At 49.1% G+C, this 26,498-nt stretch overlaps 2 protein-coding genes across 3 annotated transcripts; both read right to left on the bottom strand.

Annotated features, from left to right (window-relative positions):
* Positions 1 to 5,799: 5,799 nt before the first annotated feature.
* On the bottom strand, positions 5,800 to 12,174 carry DDN (dendrin). Of its 2 annotated transcripts, XM_043885355.1 has the most exons (3): positions 11,519 to 12,174; positions 9,611 to 9,682; positions 5,800 to 9,203 (listed from the first exon to the last, which is right to left on the bottom strand). In XM_043885355.1, the coding sequence occupies exons 1-3, from the start codon at positions 11,659 to 11,661 to the stop codon at positions 7,304 to 7,306; spliced, it is 2,115 nt and encodes a 704-aa protein (XP_043741290.1). In that variant the 5' UTR covers positions 11,662 to 12,174; the 3' UTR covers positions 5,800 to 7,303. The 2 variants fall into 2 exon arrangements, with proteins under 2 accessions (XP_043741290.1, XP_043741298.1); XM_043885363.1 differs by lacking the exon at positions 11,519 to 12,174 and having other exon boundaries at positions 9,611 to 11,488.
* A 617-nt stretch (positions 12,175 to 12,791) lies between these two features.
* PRKAG1 (protein kinase AMP-activated non-catalytic subunit gamma 1) lies at positions 12,792 to 26,391 on the bottom strand. The gene is made up of 12 exons (XM_043885315.1): positions 26,283 to 26,391; positions 22,055 to 22,103; positions 15,719 to 15,828; positions 15,438 to 15,519; positions 15,283 to 15,341; positions 15,098 to 15,143; positions 14,941 to 14,995; positions 14,527 to 14,653; positions 14,252 to 14,417; positions 14,066 to 14,103; positions 13,650 to 13,796; positions 12,792 to 13,518 (listed from the first exon to the last, which is right to left on the bottom strand). The coding sequence occupies exons 1-12, from the start codon at positions 26,289 to 26,291 to the stop codon at positions 13,414 to 13,416; spliced, it is 993 nt and encodes a 330-aa protein (XP_043741250.1). The 5' UTR covers positions 26,292 to 26,391; the 3' UTR covers positions 12,792 to 13,413.
* Positions 26,392 to 26,498: the final 107 nt, after the last annotated feature.

Genomic DNA, 26,498 nt, shown 5'->3' with positions numbered 1-26,498 from the left:
TCACGCCTTTCAGGGCCCGCCCGTCAGCCTGGATTAATCTTCGGAGCCCTGGTGGGGTAGGAGACACTAAGCCTGTATTTATTACTCTCCCATTGTCACTAATTGAGGTAATTATCTGTGACTCTGGCCTGGCCAACAATGCGGCATTCACTCCCGGGACCTCGATGGGCCTGGCTCCCACTCTCAGCATCAACCCTCCCTCCTCTCCTCTCCTAAACCCGCCAAGGGCTAACTGGAGCCCTGGAGCATGATGGGAAAGTGGACAACGTCCCATAATGCTTCACCTCCCAACCGGTATGGAGTTGCAACTAGGGAGACGCCAGGTCCCTCTAAAGCAGGTGAGAAAAGAAGGCAGCCTGTCTGGGGACAGGTTTGGCTGGCAGAGCCCTGGAGCCACAGAGGGGCATGCCTCTGGGGTCTTTGGTTTTCTGGACCCTCATCTCTGTGTTGGTGGTGCCAGCGTCTCCCAGGGTCCTTCTGTGAATCCACCTTCATGTTCCTGTAGTCTCCAGAGTTCTAGGGTATTAGGAGGCCCTATCCCATACCAGGTATAATTTAGGGAGGTTCCTAAAGCTTCAGGACTGGCAGAGTAGCGTGGGTGTGGGAGATGGGGAATAAGAATAGGCAAGGGCTCAGGGGAAGAGCAAGAGGAACCATCACAGGAGGGAGCACTGAGGGCTCATGCTAATGTGGCCATGCAATAGCCTTAGGGAGAAACTTGGAAGGGAAGAGGGGAGCAGGGCCAAAGAGCAGATTTCACATGGAGATGGCTTCCCAGGTCAAGGGGATTGGCCCTGGGGAACAGGTGTGTGTGTTTGTGTGTGGGGGGGGGGCGTGTAAAAGAAAGAGAGAGAGAGCAAAGGCAGTTTTGGACAGGACTAGATGGTAAGCTCCTTGAGGGTAGGGCTGTGTCTTGATCACGGTTGTTTTTCTAAGAAGCCTACACTGTGTGTGGCACATAGTAGATCCCATCAAATGAGTGTATAGGTGAGACCTGTATGTTCATTGGGGTTAAGATCTGTCAACTCCTCTGCCACGGCTGCACGCAAACTCTTCATTCTGCCTTGAGACTTGCTAAAAGGAAGTTCTGACCATCCGGGTACAGTTCTTGAAGGGCCTGTCACCGGCTACCGGTGTCAAGAATCTTGGCAGAACTCAGTGCTACATTCGGAACATCGCCACCTTGTGGTGTCTCTTGGGAGAGCTACTGGAGGGACCCCAGCAAAGGAAGCAGGGTCATCCCTGGCAGGTGGGGGCATAGAGGAAGGATGGTCACATCAGGCCGCAGCAACCCCTCCCCTTATGTATGGACCCTGAATTGCTGTGCCAATGTTCCTGTGGCACAGTTTTATCATTTTGTTCCTTCCTTCTGCCAGCATCTGCTGAGAGCCTGCTCCAGGCCAAGCTTATAGGTGACACAGAACTAAATCAAAGGCACTACCCTTGAGTAGCTCATGGTCCAGTAGAGAATTACACAAAACCTCTCTGCCCTTCATCTCCCCCTCAGTTCCTCTCACTAAAGCTCAAATGTTTGTTTGTTTAATATTTATTTATTTGGCTGAGCTGGATCTTAGTTGCGGCATGCAAGATCTTTTAGTTTCAGCATACAAGCTCTTAGTTGCAGCATGTAGGATCTAGCTCCCCCACCAGGGATCAACTCAGGCTCCCTGCATTGGGACCATGGAGTTTTAGCCACTGGACCACTAGGGAAGTCCTCAAATGTTTTATCCTTGCTTTCCTAGGATACCTCATGATGTGGTTCCCATACATCATTCCAGGATCCCATCCCTTTGCAACTCTGCCTTCCCCAGTGCCTGTGCTCCCTGTGAAAGCTGTGTGCTCTCCCACTTCTCTACCTTCACCCACACCCTGGAATGAACCTTTTCCCCATCTCCCCTGGCTGAAATTCATCTCAAAGCTGCCTTCCTCATGAGGCTCTTCTAATTTCCCTTGGCAAAGTGGCCTTACCTCCTGACGCACCTTCTTGGCAGGGCTTTCACTAACAGCACATACTGGCTGTTCCGTGAGTGGAACATCTGTGTATATTATTCATATTCTTATTGGCTCCTAGCTTTCTGAGGGCATGGACTCTGTGTTTTGTTCATCTTGGCATCTCTTGCAACACTGAGCTAGGCACATCACATGCCCTCATTAAGATGGATGGATGGATGGATGAAGGAAGGACGGAAGGAAGGAATGGATAGATGGATAAATTGATGGAAGGGTGACAGATGAGTTGGTGAATGGATGGACAAATAGATGGGTGGGATGTATGGATGCACAGATGAATAAACAAAAGGATGGATGGATGCATGCATGGATAGATGGATGCATGCATGGATAGATGGATGGATGAAGTAACTCTTCTCTAAAAAGATTCGCAAAAGCTTTTGTAAGGAACTTGCCTGGCAGTCCAGTGGTTAAGACTTCCCCTTTCAATACAGGGGGTGTTTGGTTCGATCCCTGGTCAGGAAACTAAGATTCCACATGACTTGCAGCCAAAAAACCAAAACATAAAACAGAAGCACCAATGACGCACCAATGAAGACTTTTAAAATGGTCGATGTTAAATAAAACTTTTAAAAGAGGCTAAGTAGTACCAGGGGCTTCAAGGGAGGGAGCCCCCACACCAGGACACGCAGAGGAGATAATGGATCCAGGCTGAGCCTTCGTTCACTAACACATGTACCCTCAGTGACTGGTCTCTCAAAGAAAGGCTTGGGTATATTCTGACTGCTCAAAAGTCACAGCTTGGGAGCCATTTCTTCCTTTATGCTCCCCTAGACCCTGTGGGAATGCCTTTATCAACATATATTATATTGTACTGCCTGCACTGTGATGACTCTGTGGGTCTCCTCTTCCAAATCCTTTCCCCTGTTTCTCATACAGCCTAGATGTGTGAACTCCCTGAAGATAGGTAACAGGTATGAGTCTTTTGTGTGTCCCTAGGGCCTGACATCCATGTTCAACGGGTGAGTGAACAAATGAATAACTGAGTGAATGCATAATATCTACATATTCATGTTCAGCCATCTCTCCTTGTCCTTTCCTCCTCACACAAACACACTCACACACACAAAGACACACACACTCACACACACACACACACACACTCCTGATGACAAGTCCCAGAGTTGTGGCCCAGTTCTTTGTTTCATTTACCCATTTGTGATCTATCTCGGGAAGTCCCAGGGCTCTCCTGAGAGTCTGAAGGGGGAGGGGGCTCTTAGCTCCCTTCAGAAAGGGGCTTCCCTGGGAAGAACCTGGCTGTTGGAAGGGTAGAAGCATCCTGTGATAACCTGAGGGCCGCCCCCACCTGAGCACACTCTCCAGCACCGCCCTCCATAAGGCTGTCCCAACATGGGGTGGGGGGCGGTGTAGTTGTGGTCTCTGTCTTGAGGCTGGCTGGCAGGCAGACGCAGCCAGATTTAGAAGTCATTTTCGCAGCAGGGAGCCTCCAGCCTCCCACCCACAGGGCCCTGCAGGGCCAGTCTGAGATATGGTTCACCAAGGGCTGGCCCCCGGGGCCTGTACTAGCTCCTCCTCTTCTGCTGTCTCACCCTTTTTCCCAGATCTTTAGCAGCTGGTGCTGATTTCACCCTTAGGCAAAGATGGAGGAAGTCCTGGGGGAGGGGGTGTTGCACTTGACATCCCAACCACCCATGTGCTCTCAGTACACCATTCACCCATTCAAGGGGCTGTCTGTCTCCACCCCAGGAGTCCCCTCTCCTCTCAGCCTCTGCCTCCTCTTCCTCCTAAGCCTCTACCTCTACTTCTCTCTTCCCATCTCCCAACCTAACACTCCCAACACTACAGAAATAGCCCTAAAGAGAAGTAATCGTCAGAGTTCAACACATATATCACTTACTGTGTACCAGGAGATGTTCTAAGTGCTTTCCATACTGAATCATTAATCCTCCCAACAAGCTTATGAAAAAAGCACTATTAATAGCTTCATTTTATAACTGAGGCTGCTAAGGCACAGAGAGGTTGAGTAACTTGCCCAAAGTCACACAGCCAGTATGAGGTGGTGGTGGTGGTGGTTTAGTCGCTCAGTCTTGTCCAACTCTTGCGACCCCATGGACTGTAGCCCACCAGGCTTCTCTGTCCATGCCCAGGCAAGTATACTGGAGGGGGTTGCCATTTCTTTCTCCAGGGGAATCTTCCTGACCCAGGAATTGAACCTGGGTCTCCTGCATTGCAGGTGGATTCTTTACCGACTGAACTACAAGGGAAGATCCAATATGAGGTAGATGCAAGATTTAAACCCAGGCTGCCAGATCCCAGAGTCCATGTTCTAGATACACTACCATAGTTCTCTAACAATGACAGAAGTCTGTGTAAGTTCTTAAAACTAGCCTCCTGTGTGTTCAGCCTCTAAGAAGCCTAGGCAGGATTGTGGAACCCCCCTCCCAAGGGCTAGCCCCTCTGCTTTCCCATGCACCTCACCTCTCCTGCCAGTCCCAGACCCTGGGAACCCCTGGGCTACAGCAAAATCCAGGCAGATGCTCTCACTACTGCCCTGGTCTTCCTCAGTCTTCCTCCTAGCCTGAAGTCCATCCTGTTCTTAGGCCCAGAGGTCAAAGTCACACAACCCTGAGCTGGACCAGGCTCACCCTAGCTTGGCCTCTGTTTTCACTCCTGCCTTTATCTTCCACATCTCCTCTGAATGTATCCTCAACTCCAGTCAAACCAGAACATTTGACAATTTCCTAAACAAACAAACCATTTCCCTTACATTCACACCTCTATTTTTGCTGTCCCCTCTGCTTGGAAACCCTTTCCCCAAATGCTATCTCAGATTCCCACCTCCTCCATGGAGCCTTTCATGGTCTCATTGAATCTGTACAATCTGCCTTGTTTGATTCTTTATAATACTTAACACCCACTGCTCAATCTATCATTATTTATGTGTTTTCTCTTCACCCCATCAGGCAGGTCTTACTCATCTCTTTCTTGGAGTTCAGCTTAGTGTCCAGTTCTTCTCAGGTGCTCAGTAAATGCTTAGGAGTTAGAATCAGCAGAAGTTAGAACTGTAGGTGGAAGGAAGACAGAACTCAGAAACTTTGATCTCTGCCCAAGGTGAACCCCCACTTAACTTTACTTCCTCCAGCAAGAGCTCACTTGAAACTTGACAGTATGGTTTCCAGGCAGGTTCTGAGATGGACGGACCTTCCTGGGTGACTCTGACCAATGTTATCCATTTCGGTTCAAAGCCCCAAAAGCCGCCCCGCCCCCCGCAACCCATTCCACTGAACCAAGGTCAGACGCCCAGTTTAGGGTCCAATCCAGCGGCCTCCCTACCCTGCCCCCCTCCCAGTCCTGCCCAGCCTCTCCGGGTGCGGGTGGGGAGTGACACTGAGATAATTGGAGACCAAAACTCTAAGTGGTTTGAGAGCGGGCCTGGGGATCGGGACGCTGAGCCGGAGTTGCTGTTGGCAGGACTCGGTGGGGGTGGGGGGCAGAGGCGGGGCCGAGGGCCGGGCCAGGACTCTGCGACTGAGTCTGAGCGAAGCCCCCGCGCCTGCCTAGTCGGCGGCTAAATTTACCCAGGCTGACTCAGCCCTTGCCCGGAATGGGGGGGTGGGGGGAGTGTATCGAAGCAATGGGAAGAGCCAGCGGGGGTGGGGTGGGGGGCAAGGAAGGGAGAGTCCGCACTGGGGGAGACAGGGGTGGGCCGGAGTTTCCATCAGAGAAAGGGGTCTCCTCCACGGCCCACTGAGCAGGAAGGAGCGCAGGAGCCCTGGGGGGAGGGATGCTCTGGGGAATGCGACGGTGAGAGGAAAAAGATGCCAAGGCTGGACAAAGGGAAGCTTAGATTTATTGAACGCCTGCTGTGTCCCAGGTACCGTGCAAGGCGCTTTACATACATTATCGCATTAAGTCCTCACAACAACCCTGCGAGGTAGGTGTTTATAAACCCCCATTTGACGGATGAGGAGACTGAGGCTCAGGGAGGTGAAGTGATTTGGCCGAGTTTACATGGCTAGTAAATAGAGACAGAGGCGGTGTCCAGGATCGAAGAGAAAAAATACTTCAGTGTCTGAATCCCAAGCTGTTCGCTGTGGACGAGTACAGAGAGGGGCTCCGCGCGCTCCCGAGGTCTGCAAGGCCAGAGGCCTACTCGCGATCTCGCATGGCTGGAGACGGCAAGGCAGGGGACCCGCGCGCAGGAGCTAGGGAGCAATTGATTAACTGGCAGTGCCGGGGGTTGGCAAGACTCGGGGACTAGCTACGAGGGAAATCCGCGACCTGCGCGCGCCCCGTAGTGGCTACAGCGAGTATCACACCCCACACCTACAGGCTTTGGGGGACCGGCCTCTTCCCTTGTTGGTTTCTGGAAGAGGCAGAAACACGTTAAGACATTCTCAGGATTCTCTTTCACCTGGGTGGGAAATCGTGGTAACTATTTAGAGCATCACCAAGGAACACTGGGGCGGAGGAACAGGGGAAGGCCTAAAGGTCCCAAGCAGCTTCACTGGGTGCCTTCCCTCCCCAGCTCAGACCACCACAAACTAGGGACAGTGACAAGGCCACCATCCTGCCCTGCCCTGCCTGATCCCACACCTAAACCTGAGAGACTAGAATAGGAGCCCTTGCCCACTTGCTTGGCTCTTCTGCAAACCCCGCACAGTCTCTTGAGTTGAGAGTGAATGCAGGTGTCCATGAAGCCACCCAGGGACCCTCAGACTCTGTTCACTTATTCCTAACTGTCTTGTGGAAGGGAGGATTGAGATAAGAGCCTCTCCTAGGACTCCAAAACATCAGGAATGGACCTTAGAACGCCCTCATTTTACATATTATAGGAACTGGAGAGGGGAAATGACTTGCTTAAGGTCACCCAGCAAATCAGTCTCAGAATTGGGGTTGGAACCTGAGATCTGTGAAACCAAAGTGAGTCCTCTTCTGCTTTGCTGGTGGCTTCTGCCAAGGGCCTCTCTGTCACCTGATCACCTCAGTCTGAGGCCTCTCCATCACCTTCTTCCTCCTGCCCAGAGGCCCTGTCCCGCCGTTGCCCTTACTATCCCATCCCTGCCCTCCGGCCTCATCCCACCTAGGCCTCTCTGCTCAGCTCCGTGCTAGTGCCCTGGGCCCTGCTGAAGACCTTACCCACAGGCACTGGGTGGAGAAGGCGTTCAAGTCTACTGCACACCCTCACCTCTCCTGGGAAAAAAATCATGACTTGACATGTGCTCCCTCTCATCTGTGTGCCTTCTATGTTGAGTTCGGGAAAGGGTGGGTATAGGTAAGGGGTACAAGAAGTCTGTGAAGAGAAAAGGGGACACATATAATAAAGGGCCTCTCACTGTTGCTCCCTATTTCCCTGTGGAGTCCCCTTAATGTCCCTCGCCCCGAAGAGGACCTCCTCGGTTTTGCTGACGGCACCTACAATCTCTTGGGCATTGCCGCTCAGTTCGGCTGTCTTCCCGCCTTCCGGGGGCCCGGTCCGCTCTTCCCGCCAGGAGGCGCCCGAGGCTTCTGTGTCGCTCGCATCAGAAGAGCTGCTATGGACGCTGAGCTCCGCAGCTTCGTCTGAGTCGGAGTCCGGGGCGGTGTGGCGGCGAATGCGGGACACGGCTTCCCGCAGGGCCCCGGCATAGGGTCCAGGGGCTCGCGCCCAGCCCCGGCCTGCGCGCCGCGGGCCGGACGCCACTTTCTCCGATCCCTCGGTACCGCGCGCTCCCCCCGAAGCCGCTGGGCCTAAGCCTGAGTGCTCTGGGCTACCTGGCTGCGTGGGGGGATCCTGTAGGTTTACTTCGCCAACCGGGAGCCCCAAGATGCGGGAGGCGCGCTCCTCCAGTGAGGAGTCCGCGGGCTTCCCGCCCTCAGCTTCGAGCCCGCGTCCCTCACTGGGTTGGAGAGAAGGGCGACTGCTCAACAGCAGCTTTCGGCAAGGGGAGGGAAGGACCGCGGCCCCCTCTCCCTCCTCTTGATTGGGTTTCGGTTGGCTGGGTGCATTCCCCACAAGGCGCGGCACCCCGGCGGGCAAAAGCTGCACCTGCTGGGTTCGAGGGGTCGGGACGTACTGGGAGCGTATCACCACGCAAGTGGCGTCAATGACAAAGACGCCTTCCCCACGAGCGGGGCCACGGGAACTTCGGGGCAAGGTGTGGGGGCGTCGGGTCGCCTTCCAACCCTCCAAGGTCTCGGGTCCCGTCTCCCCTCTATGACCCAGGGATTCTCTCCATCCCGTGCCACCTGGAGCCCAGGGTCTGGGGAGGGTCTGGCTGTGTCGGGGCGGCTGCTTTTTAATGGAGGGAACCCAGCGTTTGGGGAGCCAGGTCTGGTCTCTACCTTCCCTCCCTTCCCCGGAGCCCTTGGGATGGGGTCTGGACCTGGGAGTGGGACGCGGGGGGCTAGGGGTGGCAGTGGCTGACCCCGCAGGAACTGTGCCTGGGCTCCCAGCGGCTTTAGCTTGGGGATGGCCGTCGCTACCACTCTTCAGGCCAGCAGCAGCCAGCCTCAGGCTTTTCTCCGCGGCCCCCTTACCGGACTCCAGCCTTGGCCTGTCTGTTCCACAGCCTGGGGATCCCCCCAAGAGACCCCGCCCCTGACGGAGACCCCAGGCCCCTAGGACGTCCCGGTAGATCCGAGGATCTAGCCTCTTCTTTGCGCACCCTCCCTCTGTCCTAGTCGGCGCAGAGGTTGAAGAGGCGCGCGCCTGCGAGGGCTCTGGGCCTCGCTTAGTCCCCAGGGTCCTGTGGGGGCCCTCGTAAGAAGGTGGAGCCACGTAGGGTGGCGGCCGGTCCCAGCGGCGTCGCGGGGCCATCCCGGCAGCGCCTCTCAGCAGCAGGTGAGCCTCGTAGCTGGGGGGCCCTGGCCGCCGACCGCCCCAGGGCCCCGCCCACGCCGCCCCAGGGTTGCTCTGCGGCTGCGCGGATGGACGGGGCGGTCGCCCCACCGACCCCAGGCGCTCCGGCCTTGAGGAAGCTGGGAGCCCTGCAGAGTGGGCCACCCGAAGTGCATTCCGAGGCTCCGGGCGGGGCCGACCAGGGGGACTCCTTCGGGCCCCACCAGCCTTGCGCCTTTTTCGCTCGGTCTCCTTGGCCTCCCGCTCCTGCGATGCCGCTTTCCTTTTCTCTTGCTCCCGGGCTCGGGCCTCGGCCGGGGGCCCCGCCCGCCAGTTGGTCGCCTCCTGCAGCACCCTGGAGGCCCAGGGCCGGCGGGGCAGCGGCTCAGGGGATCCCGGGCGCGGCCCACACCTGGGACAATGAGCAGGAACCCAGGTGAGCAGTTTGTGGGGGAAGGGAGCCGAGGTCCGGGGAGCTGGGAGCGCTGGAGGCCACTTGGGGCCGCCAGGTGGAGGGATGTGTGTGAGTGTGTGCGCGTGTGCACGTGCGTATATGTTAGGGTTGAAGTCGAAGCGGGACTCCTCACCATCTCTCCATGCACACTTTAACAGCGTCTGCCCCATCTCACCTGCCCTTTCTCACGCCCACTCCTGTGCCCCCAAACAAACGGGATGAGTCAGGCCCCAGCCTTCGGGATGGGGTTGGGGGAGGCGTGGGAAAGAGAAGGGGGAACAGCAGCGCTGGCTGGTGCCCACGGGAAGGTCCGGACCCCAATCCCTGCCCCACCTCTCTCTTCCCCTTACCCCTCCTTCACTCACGTGCGGCTCTGGGGCCCGCGGACCCAGTGGCTGGCCTGGAAGTCCATGAGCTGTCGAGGAGGGGCGCGGCGACTATAATGACAGGAAATAGTCTTCACCTCGATCACCAGCAGCTTGGATTTCTGCACCCAGAGGCAGCTGCCAGACTCCTCATCCTGGAGCTCCCGGGGGCTATCGGGCCCCTCGGAGAAGAGCTGGCCATCCAGCATCCTGCCCCACCCCACCCCGGCCCCCCACCCTCCCACCCGCCCCGAAAGCCCCCTCCCAGCCCGGGGAGCCGGCGCCCACTGCAGAGCGGCGGGCCCAGCGACTGGGGACTATATATACCCAGGCACACGTGTGTGCCTGTGTGTGTGTGTGTGCGCGCGCATGTGACACGGCGCGGACGGCTCCGCGCTACCTCCCCCACGTGCACGACCGCCCCCTGGGGCCCGGGATTGGGCGCCCCTTCCCACTGCTCTTGTCCCCCAAGCCTGATGGGACCCACACGAGTGGGCAGGGGATTTCTTATTCTTGCCAAGCTGACAGTACCCCCACCCCGCCCCCGTTTCTTCAACCTTCCCGCCGTTTTAACCCTTCATTCTCCTGCTTCTCGGGGTGCCTGACCAGCAGCGTTCTGTCCCTGACATCCTGCCCCAGACTTTGATTTCTTCATCAGGGAGGTGATGGGAATGGAACTCAAGGTCTCTGCCTGCCACTCTCTGCTGGTTTCCAGGGGGTTGGGGTGCAGGAAGGGCTGGCCCACGGCTGGGGGGTTTATTTTTAGCGGCAGTGGCGTTCGGGTGCAGAGAGGAGATGAGTAACCAGCTTCCATGCAGTGGAGGGAGGAGGTGGTGGCTTGCCTGCAGCCTTTGTGCGACTCTGGGGGAGAGCTGCCTCCAATCTCAAGAAGGGTCACCCCCACACCCTTAACTCCTTACCCTCTCAGTGGTGTGCCCAGGGCTGCTGGCACAGCAGGACAGGAGTCTGTCTTGGCCATCGAAGCTGCCTACACTTTCATCCTTAGATGTTTGTCCTTGGGCACCCATGGAGCCCTCTCTCTGAAGCAGGCTCTCCCAACCCCCAATCCAGAAGCCAGGATTTGAGGGTCCTACTGTTCTCAGCCTGAACTCTGCTCAGCCTTGTGGAGGAAAGAGTGCTTACGCACTTGCACCCTTTCAGAGGGTATAGAGGAGGAATGGTGTGCTTCCTTGGCTAACCTAATCCCCTAGCAACTGAAATGATACAACTGGCCCCCATTTCCCAGTGTAGCACTCTCTGTCACCGCTACCACAGTGCCTAGCTCGTTCGACCCCCACCTGGAGCAGTGCTCAAGGTGATCCCCTTTCAGGCTCACTCCGTCCTGGGTGGGGTGGTTGCTCGCATGATCCCTCCCCCCAGGCCTATGCCAGGTGTCCCCTGATTCACCATGGTGATGTTAGTGGCAGTACAGCCCACGCCAACCCTTCCATGCAGAGACTTAGCAACCATGCCTGGCAACCATGGCAGCAGCTCCAGTGGAGAGGAGGGGTGCGGGGAGGTGGGAGAAAAGAGTGTGTATGGCAACAGTGCTGAAGAACAGAGAATGCACCTCTCCTGAGGAATAGGTAAAAAGAGAAGGCTATGAGGCTCCCAAATTTTATCCCTTGTCTTTCCTTCTGCTCCATCCTCAGACCCTGAGACTGACTGGTTGGGTTTTTTAGGGGGACAGGAGAAGCAGATCCCAATTTGTTTTCCACTAACGTATACACAGCCCTTGGGCACAGACCCTTCCTTTTAAGGTGATGAGCCAGGAGGATTGTTTTAGGACGGGCATTGACTTACTGGGAACCACGGAAACAAAACCCAGGCCTCCTGCTCCCTAACATGGACCTTTAGAGAGAACCCAAACATCCTCTGTCCCATCCGCTCAGCCCACTTTACACCTACCAGCTACACCGGTGGGGTGGCTCTTGCTTGAAGATGCTTCCTTCCACCCAGGTCCCACCAGAGCCCCAAGGCTTTAAAAGTCCTTGCCTCCTCCCTAGACACGATGGAATGTGACAGAAGGCGACATCTGGCCTTTCCATCATGCACACACCCACACACACACAAACATACCCTAATTCTAATACCTTATAAGCCTTCCTCCCTCAAGAGTGGGAATGTGCTGTGAGAGCTTTGAAGGGGTGAATGCAGAAGCAGGGGCTTCTCCAAGGCCCCACAGCATAGCACTGAGAGCAGAGCTTGGACGAGTGCCTGGTGCTTTTCCCTGTGTTCCATGGAGAGAAGCCTGGTTTGGAGGAACCAGTACAGAATAGCCGGGGTCATGAGTTATCAGGCACGGTCTGGATAGGGGCAAGGAAGTAACTCTGAAACTCCTTCAAATCTGGGGTAGGAAATGGTACCATATCTCTAAGGCAGTGGTGAGACAGTCCCCAGAATGTGGTTGATACCCAACCATTAGCAGCCCTTATGGTGCCTGGTGCTCGGACTACTGCTTTGGTCCACGTGGTTTCAGCACAGGGAAAGGGTCTGACAGGGTGACCATAATCCTGCTGCTCCCCACCCCTCTTCTCCAGCTCTTATCCACCTTGGAAGAAAGGAATTTATGAGTTCAAAGACAGCTCAGCAAAATCCAGAGTCCAACCTTCACTAAGAAAAGTGGATGATAGTGGCAGGTCTCTCTGCCTACCCAGAGGAGACCCTTGGTCTTTCTACTCTCTGGAGACAGAGACCTAGCACTGTTATGGAATTTTCCTTGGGTGCAAGCTATGGTCCAGGCAGAGGAGAAAGCGAGGTGATAAGGAGACTGCAGGGAATAGGGTGGGAAACAGTTTTGAACAGAGAATTAGAAAGAATCTAGTGTAGTGGTAAAGTGCATAAGCTCTAAAGCAAGACTGTTTCAGCTCAAATCCTAGCTCTACTTATTAACTGCGTGGCCCTAGGCTAGTTACTTGGCCTTTCTGTACCTCAGTTAAAAAAATACGTAAAACTGAAAAAAAAAAAAAAACCACGTAAAACTGAAATAGTATCTACTATTGTTCTGAGGATTAATTGAAGTAATATATGTAAAGCACTGAGAATGGTGGCTGGCACACAGTTTAATATATGTGTGTGTGTGTGCTATTATTGTTGTTCTTAATGATGAGTTGAAGAAGCCACATGAAGTAGAAATGCTGGAGCAGTAGTGTCTATCAACTACAAAAATCAAACACTGAAATACCATGAAGAGGCTCCTGTCATTTTAATTAGGTTTGCCAGGAAAAGCAATAACCTCAGCTAACCACTCTGCCCTCCCCCTCCCTGCAACTCTCATCTCCTTTCATGTGCATACAGCACAGGAAGCCAAGGGCCCTCCTCCCCATGATCCTCCCCACTCCCATTAGAGGAAGAAATGCCACTACATGGACTCAGCCTCCTCCATACAGCATGAAACATGATGAATAAAAACATCTTTATGCAGAGTTCTGTTGTGCCTATTATCTTAGGGTGGAGTCAGGGACAGAGGCAAAGGCTGGGTGAGGTCTGAGGATCTCTTAGAGATCAGGATTTGCCTGAGGAGCACAGAGTCCATAGGTCACCCAGAAAAGGGGCTATGTCTAAAAGGAAAGGGGCTAGGATGGGCTAGGCTGAAAGTTTTCCTCAAGGGTGAGGATAAGGAGAGCTAAAAATCCATTTTCCTTCCTCCCCTACACGATCCCTCCTCCATGTAGAAGGGTAGGGGGCTCCTGGGCAGGGAACAGAGTCACAATTCTCTAAGGGTATCATCTGTGGTTCCCAGAGCTTTGGGCAGGCAGTGAGTAGGGCATATGCCCTGGTGCTGCACGACCCCTTCCCCCGGCTCAGGGCTTCTCTCCGCCTGTGAGCACCAGCGCCTGCAAGATGTCAGACAGGGATACAATCCCCTTGACCACATCATTCTCATCCACCACTACAAGTCGGTGAACCTGCATAGAGCCATGAGGGAGAAAGGGATGTTTAGTGCCAGCCTCAGTTAAGGTGAGCCCTTCAGTCCCCACCCTCCATGCCAGACCAGAGCTGCTCCCCCCAGCTCCTTTTGGGTTGCTGGCCCTCCTACCTCTGCTTCTACCAGCCTGTTGATGATGGTTTCCAGAGTCTCATGCAGGTAGCACTTGAGAACACCCTCAAAGTAATGTGATCGATGTTGCAGGGCTTTGGTCACCGACACATCTAGGTTGTTGTAGGTCTTTTCTGCTGCCAGGTTCTGGGGAGAGAGAGGAAGATTCATGCAGGGAAGCAAGGGAGCCAGCCCCCAAACCCTGAGCCCACCCCACCTCACAGAGTGATTTAAAGTAGGTGTCAGCCACGCCCACAAGCCACGCCCAGCTCATTCAATTCCTTTTCAAACAGAATTTGAAAGCTTGGAAGCTTCTAAAACCCTTAGGTCCCAGAAGAGACTCTTCTTCTCCCTCTCCACATTCAATACCCCACCCCTTTCCCTACCTCCCAACCCCCCCCCCAACAATCACTCACGATAACATCAAACTTGGAGTAGATGTCCACCACACGCCCTAGGGGGACAGAGGCAGCTCAGCAAGGAGGATCTGGCATCCAAGGCTCCCCCTGCCTACAGAACCACCTTCCAGGCTGAGCTGAGGGGACAGCAGATTTCCCCACAGCTTCCCTGGAGCCCTCCTCTCCCTGTGCCCGATCCCTCACCTTTCTCATCCACCACTGGCAGGGCTGAGACTCGGTGCTGTACAAAGATGCCCAGAGCCACGTACACAGGGGTGGTGGTGCGGACCATAGCAATGTTGGCATAGGTGCCAATCTGTAGCTCTTCCAGAGACTTAGACATGAACTCTGGCTTGGGGAACTCGGTGATCTGAGGAAATAACCATCACCTTGATTTTTTTTCAAGGCCCCTCAGATTACCCTTGGATACTCCTCCAACCAGTATATAAGAAGTAAAAACTGGGCTGAGGAGAACTTACAAATAACTTGAGGAACTTGAGGATGCGCTTGTGGGTGAGGATGTACAAGGTGTTGCCTGATTCCGGGTCAATAACTGGCAGCCTGTGGATCTTGTTTCGAATTAATGAAGAGACAGCATCAAACAAGCTGTGGAAAGGCAGGGGTTAATGATAAGTTCCACAGTGGTGGGCCTGAGGGTGCTGAAGTAGCTCTTTAGAGTGTGTTTACAAACAGGGAAAACAAGTGGTGGAGGAAGAGGAGCAGTGGGTTCAGACCAGACCTAAAGAATGTGCGTGCGTGTGTGTGCATGTGTGTGTGTTTGGGAGGAGTGTCTTTTTTCTCCTCTGTTCCTGGCTCTTTGGGTATCTAGGGCCTTAGCTATGCTGATGGCAAGGCTCTTTCCCCTTCCAGACAAATGAGTAGGTGGAACTCACCTGGCATTAGGAGAAATGCAGACAAGTGGTTTAAAGGAGTCCTGTAGGTACACCTCTGAAGGGAAAATGGAGGTTCACAAAATATTACCATGAAAAACTGTTTCCCAGGAAATTCTCCATCCCTTTATCCTTTTACAACCCTCAGTTCTCCACATACCTCTCCAAGTTTCTATCTTGTGTTCTTCCAGCTCATAGATCTGCACCTGAAAGCAGAGGCAACAGAACTTGAGACCTGATCTCTCTGCTTTATTAACCCCTTGTAGTTTGCTTGCAAGAAAGGAAATGAGAGTGAGGGACTCTGGGCAGGGAAAGTGGTTTTGGTCATGGGCTCAGGAGCCTTACCAAGGCTGATTTATAGTAGCGGTGCAGGATATTGATGAAATCAGTGATGGTCAGCATGCCTAGAGGCCAAGATAACAGCCCTCAGCACTGCTCAAAAGCTTCTCTCCCTGCCCAGTACAAGATGCCAATAAAACAGTGTTCCAAAAACTGCTTACCCACAAAACTCTGCTTCTTACTATCCCACAAAGGGGCAGCCCGGACACCATTAGTCACCAAAGCAAAGAAAGCTTTCTTCACCTGTAGTGAAAGAGTAATAACCACAAAGGAAAATTCACAGGAGGCAGGGCTGGAGAAGAACAGGGGTTGGGTATGCTGGGGAAAATGGGAGCCTAATCACATAGAAGGACAAGCGTATCACCCTTGGGATGAGGTAGGATGAGAGGTATTGAACCAGAGGCTCAGAGGAAGGGGGAAAGGAAAAGAGGATTTCACCCACCTGAAGGGAAGTATCAAATACAACCAGTTTTGAGCTTGTGGGAATCAGGTCATAGCAGCGATGAGACTTCATGAAGGAAGTATACACGCTATTGTTGGATTCCGGAGTCTCTGCATAGGGTGGGATAGTTAGTAGCTTCCTCCCATGCAACAACTCACAATCAAAAGAGGCAGAAAACAGAAGTTTTGTAGTTGCTCAGATATTTACGGCATGATTTTATAAGGCCCCCTTATAAAGGACAACAGGAACAGATATTCCATTTTGTTCCTATTGTTCCCACAAAACCTGGATAAACTCCTTAGAAACCATTTCATCCAACTTCACCCCCAGGTAGAACTGTATCTGTTGGCTCCTTAAGCATAAGATGGCTGACTAAAACAGAACGTCTATAAAACTTTCATTAACCTGTTCTAGTCTCAAAGTTTTTTTTTTCCTCACCTTGAACTCATTTTCCTTCTCATATATTTATATGCACATTTTCACTTGTTTGCTTTCTCAATTAAAATGTAATTAAGCGTCTTAAAATCCAAGAAGTAAACTTCTTAAAATTCTTGTTAAGACTCACAGATGAGGAAGTCATAGTCCAAGGTTGGCCATTTTAGAACAGCAGTAAGTTAGAGCCCAGTGCTCAACTGACCTGGCCCCAAAAACCTGAGAGTCCATGTTGGGATGACCCTGTGAATCAGAAATCATCCCACCTACTCTAGACAAATGGCTGTGTTTACCTTTCCATTCCTCTGATTTTAACTGCTTGCTGTACTGGAGCAGCAACCCCCCAAATAACAGCCCAAATGTGCTACATAGTATGCTTGTATATCTAAAAATATTATGTCATTTAATCTGTAAGGCAAATAAATATTGTCACTTTTCAGCTGAGAAAACAGACAGAAAGCCATAAAACAAAAACTGCTCAACGTCATATCATTAGTAACAAGAAAGGCTCAAACATAGATCTACATGATTCCAAAGTTCATGCTCTTAAATCCTAATCAGTTGTTTTTTATTTTTAATTTTTTTATCAAAGTTATATAGGTACACAGTTTATAGAGTCAAATAGTTCTATAATTTTGTTAAGAAAAACTGCAGTTCCTAGCACCCACCTCCCTCCACCCCTCCCCAGAGATGAAACCTCTTTTAGCTGATTATTTTGGTACTTATTTCTATGTCTACAAATAATATGCTTATATTGCTACCTTTTTTTTTTTTCACTTTTAGGCATTAATTATTATCATGCAAGGAAGATGACAGGCATTCTCTATTATCATACGAGGAAGATGAAAATTTTCAATTCTATTTCCTACCAGGACCCCATTATAAACCTGTACCTCCCAACTCTCCATTCTCCCAGAAGTTAAACTGCATCAGTATTTAAATAATTAGACTGAATATTCATTATTCTGAGTTACGTCAAGTAGTAAAGTCTGATTTTTTTTTTTCCTTCACAACTTTGTTTTCCTTGGAGTTAATAATTGTCTTTTTGTTTGCTTAGTTCTCTATGTTTAGTACTTATAACTAATTCAATCCCCAAACTCTTTACCAATTGTTTAAGTCTCCTTTCAAGAAGTTCAGAAGCATGGGATAGTCTATCAATTTAACTACCCAAAGAAGTCTCTCTGGAGCCTTCTGACCTGCTCAAATCTGGGCTGGTTGGCCTGCCATGCACTTCTGTCATCTTGAGATTTTCCTTCATTGCCATCCTGGGACCCCTTTCACGTCTCTCCTGTATTAGCACTCTTGTGTCCTATATCCATGATTTCCTCTTTTTTGATTATTCCCTTGTTTTGGTGAAGCACATTTTCCAGTAGCTTCCTGAGAAAGGATGCATGGGAGGTAAATTTTTTGAGAACTTGCACCCTACAAATGTCTCTATGTTACCCTCATCTTTGACTTATAATTTGTCTGGCTACAAAATTCTAGGTTGAACTTTTATTTTCCTGCAGAATATTGAGGGCACTGCTTCACTGCCTTCCAAGCTTCTGGTGTTGTTGAGAGTTTGGGGTCCCAGGCCCTTCTGATTCTTTGTATATGTCTTGTTATTTTCTCTCTGGAAACTCAGGATCTTCTCTTTGTTCGGTGTTCTGAAATTTTATGATGATTGTGCTTTGGGTGGGAGAATTTCACCCGTTGTGCTGAATATTCAACGAGTTCTTTCAATGTGAAAACTAATGTTCTTCAGTTCTAGGAAATGTTCTTAAAATACTTCCTTGATTGTTTCCTTCCCTCTGTGTTGTCATTTTTCTCTTTCTGTAACTCCTATTATTTGGACTTCCAAAACTGACCCTTAAGGTTTGTTTTTGAAACACAGTAGTTCCCCCTGCCCCACTCACCTAATCCAAGGTTTCACTTTCCACCGTTTCAGTTACCCATAATCAAACCTTGTCTGAATATTAAATAGAAAATTCCAGAAACAAGCAATTCATAAGTTTTCAATTGTGTGGCATCCTGAGCAGCATGATGAAATCTCTTGCTATTCAGCTCAGTTCCAGCCCTGGGAGGCAATCATCCCTTTGTCCAGCATATCTCATCCACTACTCATTAGTAGCCCTCTCAGTGATCAGACTGTCATGGATGTCATTGCTCTGCTTGTGGGCAAGTAACCCTTATTTTGGAGGATGTTTCTGAGGGCCTAGTGGTTAAGACTCCGAGTTTCTTGGAGAAGGAAATGGTAACCCATTCTAGTATTCTTTTTTTTTTTTTTTTTTCCATTCTAGTATTCTTGCCTGGGAAATCTCATGGACAGAGAAGCCTGGCAGGCTACAGTCCATGGGGTCGCAAAGTCTGGCACTACTTTAGCAACTAAACAACAATAACAAACTCTTATTTTATTTAAAATTGAAGCTGTAGTGCTGTGTGTGTGTTTGACTAGTCGCTCAGTCGTGTCCAACTCTTTTCGTGTCCAACCCAGGGCTTGAACCCATTTCCTGCACAGCAGGTGGATTCTTTACCACTGAGTCACGGGGGGCGGGGCGGGGGGGGGGGGGAGTCCGAAAACCTAGAATGCTTCCTATAAGTGAAAAGGTGAAAGTTCTCAACTTAATAAGGGAAAGAAAAACAATCATACGCTGAGGTTGCTAAGATCTATGATAAAAATGAACCTTCTATCTGTGAAACTGAGAAGAAACAGGAAATCATGCTAGTTTTGCTGTTGCAACTCAATTGCAAAAGTTATAGGGTCAGTGTGTGAAAAGTGCTTAGTCAAGATGTGAAAGGTATTATGTTTGTACAATAAGACATTTAGAGGTAGACAGACAGACGCAGGTTCGATCCCTGGGTTGGGAAGATCCCTGAGAGTAGGAAATGGCAACCCACTCTAGTATTCTTGCCTGGAAAATGCCATAGGCAGAGGAGCCTGGCAGGCTATATATATAGTCCATGGGGTCACAAAGAGTCAGACACGAATGAGCACACATACACCTTATTCTTATTAGACTGACCAACCACATTCACATAACTCTTAGTATACTGTTATCATTGTTCTATTTTATTACTGTTGTTGTTAATCTCTTACTGTGCCTAATTTGTAAATTAAACTTTATCATAGGTATGCACAGGGCTTCCCAGGTGGTGCTAGTGGTAAAGAACTCGCCTGTCAATGAAGGAGACACAAAAGATGTGGGTTCAATCCTTGCGTAGGGAAGAGCCCCCAGAGGAGGGCATGGGAATCCACTTCAGTATTCTTGCCTGGAGAATCCCTTGGACAGAGACTTATGGCAGGCTACATAGTCCATATGGTCGCACAGAGTCAGACATGACTGAGGCAACTTAGCATGCATACACTCATAGGTATGTATATATGTAAGTAAGGATATATAGGAAAAAACATTATATATACAGTTTAATACTATCTGTGGTTTCAGGCATCCACTGGGAGTCTTGTAATGTATCCCCCAAGGATAAGGAGGCACTAACCACTGTTTCTTTTTTCTATTTCCTCTTTTTTCATTTTTTTCCTTTTTCATTATAGTTTATTAAAAGATACCAAATACAGTTCCTTGTGCTAATATACTAGGACCTTGTTGTTTCTTCTATATATGTAGTAGTTTGTATCTGCTAATCCTATACTCCTAATTTATCCCCCTTTCTCCTTTAGTAACCATAAGTTTATTTTCTATGTCTGTGAGTTCACTTTGATTTTTAATTCTTACTTTATGAGAGATTTCTTCAACTTGATTTTCCAAACCTCCTACTTAGTTTAACATTTTTGCTGTTATATTTTTAATTTCTAAGAGCTCCTTTTTTCTTTTCTGAACATTCCTTTTCTTTAAAAAATTACATCTTATACTTGCTTCATGGTGGAAATATGTTCTTTATTTGAGTAAGTATTAATGTTCGTTTTTAAAGTTGCTTTTTTCCTGTTTGTCTTTTCCTTTTTTCTTCTTCATTTGGGGGGACAGTTTGGATTACTCTTTTCACATTAGAGGCTTTCTTTAGATGTCTGGTAATCCTTGGTTTAAAGGAGAATTCAAACCATATTTTAAGAATGGAGTCTTTAAAGCTGATTAGAAGCTCTATGTGTGTAGATGAGCCTTGTTAACTGTGAACCATTTAGATGGGGAACAGTCAGTACTTATATTTTTAGGTTTTTCCTTCAGTGGGATTCTGAAGAAAAGGATTATTCATTTGACTCTGTGCTTGAGGACGAAGTCTTTTCTATCAGCATTCTGAAAACTGAGTGGGGGAAAGGACTAGGGTCTCAGCATCTAGTATAGTTCACTTCACACTCGTGTTTTCAGCACAGTACCTCAGCCCCTTTCTGTACCTCCCGTCTCTGCCAAAGTTAGGATGGGCAGTTTTCCAGCTGCACTTAGTGGAGTAGGAAGTCTTGGGATGTGACTCCTTCTTAGACCTTCGGGGCTTCTGGGCTTTCCCCTCTGCTAGTTACAGTTGAGTTTTCTCACGTATGCTAAGTCATTTACCACTCTTCTGTCTGCTTTCCAGCTTCCAAAAATTCATTGCTCTTGTCTCCTCGCTTGTTCTCCCTATTCTGGTGGTTTTTGTACCTTCAAGAATAATTCCTTCATGGTGGCTTTAGTAGCTTTTTGTGAAGGAACATAAGTAGATACATGTGTTAAACCCACCATCCCTAACTGGAAGGCCACCACTGTTCTTCAAATTTGAAAACTCACAGACTCCTAAGAACGTGTCTTTTGACACCAGTTCAAGACATGCTACAATGATAGTTAAGTAATATTACAGGCTACAGGCCTGCAAACATATTTGGTTTGGTTTTCACCTAATAATTAAATAATTTAGTTGCCCAATTTAAAAATTCTGGAGATTTATAAGAATCCAAATTCCCAGTTTCTTTTCATAATCAGAAGATCTGACAAAACTAGGTCTTGAATTCCTGAATAGCAGCAATTAACCAGACTAGGCTAGTCACTGCTTCCTTTTAGATGCAACGAGAACCACAGGTTATTGTAATCATATGCAACCCATGTCACTACTTGATCCATGTAGACAATTTGAGTTTCTCACCCCTGCCTCAGCTGGTGCTAACGGAAATGCACTCAGAAACTCAAAATAAGCACTGACATCATGGTGCAGTCATCAATTATAAAGAATCATCCAGGTAATTCAAAATATGACTATATTAACTTTTTTGGATACTAACAACATAAAAATAGATCATTTAAAAATTCTTGTGGAGAACTCACAGACCTTTAATAATATATCCCAGAATCTCATCCCATATTTTAATCCTCTGAGAAAGTACATATTCCTAATGCCATAAACATGTCTGAGAAAGACTAAAAGTTTTCCTGGGCAAAACCCTTTACCAGAGATGCCTATAATTTTGCTTCTTTCCAGACGACCAGGGTTGGAACACCCTGCTCTAATCAGGTATTTGGGCAGATGCTGGAGTTCCCTTCTCCTGTGCCCTGAATTTTAGGGTTTAGTGCCTCTTATTTCTGGATTAGTTCTAAGGGTTTTCAAGTCCTTTCTATAATTTCTTGTGTATACTCAGTGGCTTTAGTGAGATCGCTGGATGATAAAATCCTAGTGGCATTGTTTGGGCTACTCAGATCATACCAGGGACTTCTAAAACATGGTTAGCCAGCCCAGAGTTGCCTACGGAAGTTCTCCCTGTACCTCAAAAGTTTCTCTCAAGTGGTTTGATGACTGAAGATATTAATCATCCTCACCCTACCCAAGATTTATTCTTAGGTGATCTCGAAAAATCACTTGTTCCTGATTTATGTGGTTTGGCACATTATCTGGCCCAGCCTTGATTTTCCCAAGGAAGACTCTGGGAAAAATTCAAAAGCACTGCTGAATACAAATTAGGATCAGGCTGTTGTTTTCATACCAGTTTCCTTTCCTCAGTAAACTTACCTTGAAGATGCTCATTTTCCACAGCTGGGTAGCTCTCTGAAAAAGGGACCTGGAAAGACAAGAGAAACAAAGATTCAGCCTATCTTAGGCTCCATCCATTTGAGCCTGGCAACATTAGGGGAGGGACTGGTGAACTAATGACTTCCTTTAAAGCACTACAAGGTCCTTCAGAAATATTGTCTCATTTAATCTTTATAATAACCCTGAAGTGAATACTATTATCAGCCTTATTTTCACAGATTAGGAAATTGAGGTTCAAGAAATATTAAGCAACCTGCCCATGGCTGGCAAGGGGTGAAATGGGGATCTGAATACAGGTCTATGTGGTTCCAAAGCTCATGGCTTTTATACTACATTGCCTAATGAAACATTAGGACTTAAAAGCTAACACTAGAAAATATGAGCTTAAAGTTGGCCCCACAAGACTTTCACAGACCTATTTATAAAAATATGGAAACTGGAGAGACAACACTGCTTTCCCTCAAATAGTCACTAAGCGTAGGTGTAGGCACCTGAGTCACTGACATACACCTTACCATGAGAGAGGGCCGCATCTGGGGAGGATCCCAGCAGCTGACTGTCAGCAAGGATCAAAATTTGAATGACTGAGGGGTAGATGGGAAGGATAAATGTTCTGAAACTAGGGAACTGAGTCCTCTCAGCACCCTTGTGAGTCAAAGGCTGCTATAGCCCAGAGGGGGCTGGTTTTCCAAGTTTCCTTGTTCATGACAGTCTGAGATTAGAAAGTGCTCTGAATACAGAGAAACCTTCAGAGCATCTCAGTGCTCCCTCAAGTGGGAACATTTGGAAATTTCATTCTTATCTAGGAACCCAGGAGAGATCATGATCATTTTTGTCTGCTGGAATCAATAGTTTTGACTCTATTTGCTCTTTTTGGGTAATATTCCCAAAGTAACTTAAAGTCACACTTCACCTCCACAACTGCAGTAGTAACATGAATTTAAAGGCCTTGGCTTGAACCTGGGAGGTTGGCTGGTAAACAGGGTCAAGTTGATTGGAGAGCTCTAAATTTCCCTCTTCTAATAGGCCAGGGTGGGGGCAGGGGGTTAATCTCCCTCTCTTCTCTCTGGGCTGCATAAGACTTTCATCATGGCCTGGCATTTTGGCATAGCTATCGGAACAACAGCCTCATCATTTATAAGTGGGAGAGAGGACTGTTTAGCAGTAAAGCAGTCTCACAAAGACCTATACAAAGAAACAGAAACAGTGACTTCTATAGAAATTATTGTACCCACCATATGATACTTACTTACTTCACTGTGCTACAGTTATTTTGTTCATTATCTATTTGAGCAGACTGTAAATTCCTGGAAGCCTGAAACTATCTTACACTTCTTTGTATCTCTCTCACATCACCTAGCATGTGGGTTTGCATATAATTCTCAACTGTTTTGCTTTTTAACACTCAGACTGGTAATGATTCACACTGATATGGACAGAGAGATCTAAGACTACATTACAGAGAGAGAAAAGAGACATACAGCTAAACAGAGACATAGATACCTACATAAGAGTCAGACACAATTGAATATGACTTTCTTTCTGCCTGTTTCTCCATACAGGAGTGGGGCAACTGTGTCTACTCTCTCTACATTTAATAACACAGGGGACTTGAGACTGCTGTACTATATAAGTACAAAATATTATTCACAGAGACACAGTTTCTTCCAAACTCCTGATCCACCTTTCCAGTTGTTTGCTGGACCACCATAGATGTCACAGAGACTCCTCAAATGCTTCAATACAAGAGAACCGCATCTGTCCCTCCAATCCTATTATTCTTAACTGTGGTTCCCACCTCTGCTTTTGCATGGCTCTCTTCCCAGGTGCCTGAACTGTGGTCTTGATTTCTCCAAAAATGAGCTATCCCAACATGCCTGCTTAGAATGCTAGAGCAGGGCGTGACCTAAACTTGTCCTTAATATCTATCAACTAAGTTGCTATGTTAGAAATAAATGCCTCAAATCCATCTCGCTCCTTTCCACTTTCACAGTTTTAACATAGCCTCTTACATCACATTTCTGCAACATTCTCTAAACTGTTATCCCTGACAGTTTAAGAGAAGAGGAAATCTATTTCCTCTTCAATTTGTCTTTCATACTGTTATTAAGTTCTCTCCCCAGGCATCTCAGGTTTGGAAGGGACTTTCAACTCTAGGAACCAAGAACTCACTACTTTCTGAAGTAGCTTCTCCATTTACAGAAAGTCATTAGGAATATTCTTAAAGTACACTTACGACCTTGCTCATAAATCTTCTGTGTGTGTGTGTGTGCGCGTGTGTGTGTGTGTGCGCGCGCGCACGCTCACGCACTGTCATGTCTGACTCTTTGCAACCCCATGGACTGTAGCCCGCTAGGCTCCTCTGTCCATGGAATTTTCCAGGCAAGAATACTGGGGTGGTTGTCATTACTATTCCAGGGGATCTTTCTGACCAAGGATTGAACCTGTGTCTCTTGTGTCTCCTGCATAGGCAGGCAAGTTTTTCACCACTAGCACCACCTGGGAAGCCTCAAATCTTCCATGGGTCCCCTTATTACAAAACAAAGTTCAAACTTAATGTGGTATGCAATATCTTCAACCTGACCTCAAACTACTTTCCCAGTCTTTTCTCCAACTGTGACCAAAATCCAAAGCTCCAGCAATATCAGCCACTGGCTGACCCCCAATTAATCACTACGCACCCCAGTTTCTATGCCCTTGCTCACACTGTTCTCTCAACCTGCAATGCCGTCTCCTGGGCTGACAGTAATGTCTCCCTCCCCTATGCTGCCACAGTCCTGTTTTTGCATCTTAATGATAGCATTCACTACAGTCTACCTTAAATAACAGCTGTCACTGATTTGCCCTTGCCTCCACTGCAGTTAGGCTAAGCATTTTCAAAGCGGGGTTTTTCTCTTTTCTTCATTTTGTTTATTTATCAGCTGCACCACGTGGCCTGTGGTATCTTAATCCCCCCACTAGCAATTGAACCCAGGCTCTAGCAGTGAAAAGGCCGAGTCCTAACCACTGGACTGCCAGTGTACTCCCTTTTATTTTTTTCCTTTTTAGAACAATTTCTATTCCAAGAAACTTCTAATCCAGTACATAAAATATGACAGTTAAATTAGAAAATCCATATAAAAATGCTTTGTAAGCCATAATAATTTATAAGAAAAAAATAATGTCATTTTGAATTTAATGGAATAAGACCTTCTATTTTTGCTCAAAATTCTCCTAATCTGTAAGAACTTACTCCCTTGCCTGGGTGACCAGTTGCAAATCATTTTACTTTGGTTTGATTTCTTCTTTATAACCTGAGGGACATGACCTCTCTGCAGGCAGAGAAAGAGTACAATAAGGGAATTCCTCTGGGCATGTAACTGATCGAGGGAAAGGTGAACCTGCAGTCGTCATACAACTACAGTAGGAGATGATAAAAACCAGGAGAGGAAGAGTTACTCTGTTTGACGAAGAATACATGGAAGGAAGGAAGAGAATGGGAAGGGTTCCAGAGTGCCAGACCAAGGCTCCTGAGAGTGAGGAGAGGTACAGAGAGTAGGGGACCTGCAGCAACTCTGGGAGGATGACAGGGACCTGCCACAATCCGTCAATGCCTGCTACTCAAGAAGGAGCTAGGCCAACACACCTGCTTAGAATCGCAGAGCAGGGCATGACCTAATCTAGATCAGGGACACAGTGGCCTCTAACACTGTAAGATTCCCTCCTTCAGGGAAACCCCACTTTTCAGTCTTGTTAAGACTAAGTTATCTCGCTGAACACCTCAAAGCAGTATAAAAGTCTTTCAGACGTCCCTCCTGCCAAAGATTCTATGGCTCACACTCGGACAACTGGGGACCAGGTGCTACCTGCAAGCGGGGGTCCCTTGGAACCCCCTGCTTCACCTAGGGAAGCTGGCTCACGACCCTTCACCTCAGGGCTTGAGGTGCTAAATGAGGAGGTCCGAGATCGCCAGGTAGTGATCAGGTAGTGCCAGGAGTCATTGCCCGCTCGGGCTTAAAGTACCGTGGACCGAAGGCAGGCACCGGCGCGGCCCAGTCGTTGAGATGCGCTCAGCCAAAGAGCGGAGGGGCAGGGTCACGGTATAGGACAGACACCCTGCTTCTCGTTGACTGGGCACCAGCGCCGGTCCCGGTTCCCCAGTCCCCTGACTGGGGTCTCGGGCTCCACAGCGCACCCCTGCCCCCCGCCACCTTCCCGCGCTCCTCACCGCCTCCATCGCGAGAGACGCCGGCTGGGTTCTTTCGCTTTAGGAAGCTGGCCCGGGGCAAGGGGGCGGAGAAGGCCCCGCCTCACATCCGGTACCGCAACGCACTTCCGCCTACGTCAGAACCTACGCAAGCCAAGGGTGGAAAGCGGGGAGCTCACCCTTCCGGTGTGTCCTGGCCTCAGAAACCGCCCTCCCCGGGTCCTCTCAGACCTCACT

This window comes from Cervus elaphus, chromosome 3 (genome assembly GCF_910594005.1).
Source record: "Cervus elaphus chromosome 3, mCerEla1.1, whole genome shotgun sequence".
In the NCBI taxonomy this organism is placed as follows: Eukaryota; Metazoa; Chordata; class Mammalia; order Artiodactyla; family Cervidae; genus Cervus; species Cervus elaphus.
The sequence above is the reverse complement of the archived record's forward strand: the minus strand, read 5'-3'. Positions and strand labels throughout refer to the sequence as shown.

Excerpts from the sequence above, each read along its gene's own strand:
- DDN (XM_043885355.1), bottom strand. The coding sequence starts at position 11,661 with ATGATGGAAAGGCCAGATGTCGCCTTCTGTCACATTCCATCGTGTCTA. Across the intron at positions 9,683-11,518 it reads CCACCCCACCGGTGTAGCTG|TCGCCGCGCCCCTCCTCGAC; the intron begins GTAGGTGTAAAG and ends CTGTCATTATAG. Across the intron at positions 9,204-9,610 it reads CGCGGGCCCCAGAGCCGCAC|GTGTGGGCCGCGCCCGGGAT; the intron begins GTGAGTGAAGGA and ends TCATTGTCCCAG.
- PRKAG1 (XM_043885315.1), bottom strand. Across the intron at positions 15,144-15,282 it reads GCTACTATAAATCAGCCTTG|GTGCAGATCTATGAGCTGGA; the intron begins GTAAGGCTCCTG and ends CTCTGCTTTCAG. Across the intron at positions 13,797-14,065 it reads ACTCCAAGTTTGATGTTATC|AACCTGGCAGCAGAAAAGAC; the intron begins GTGAGTGATTGT and ends CTCTCTCCCCAG.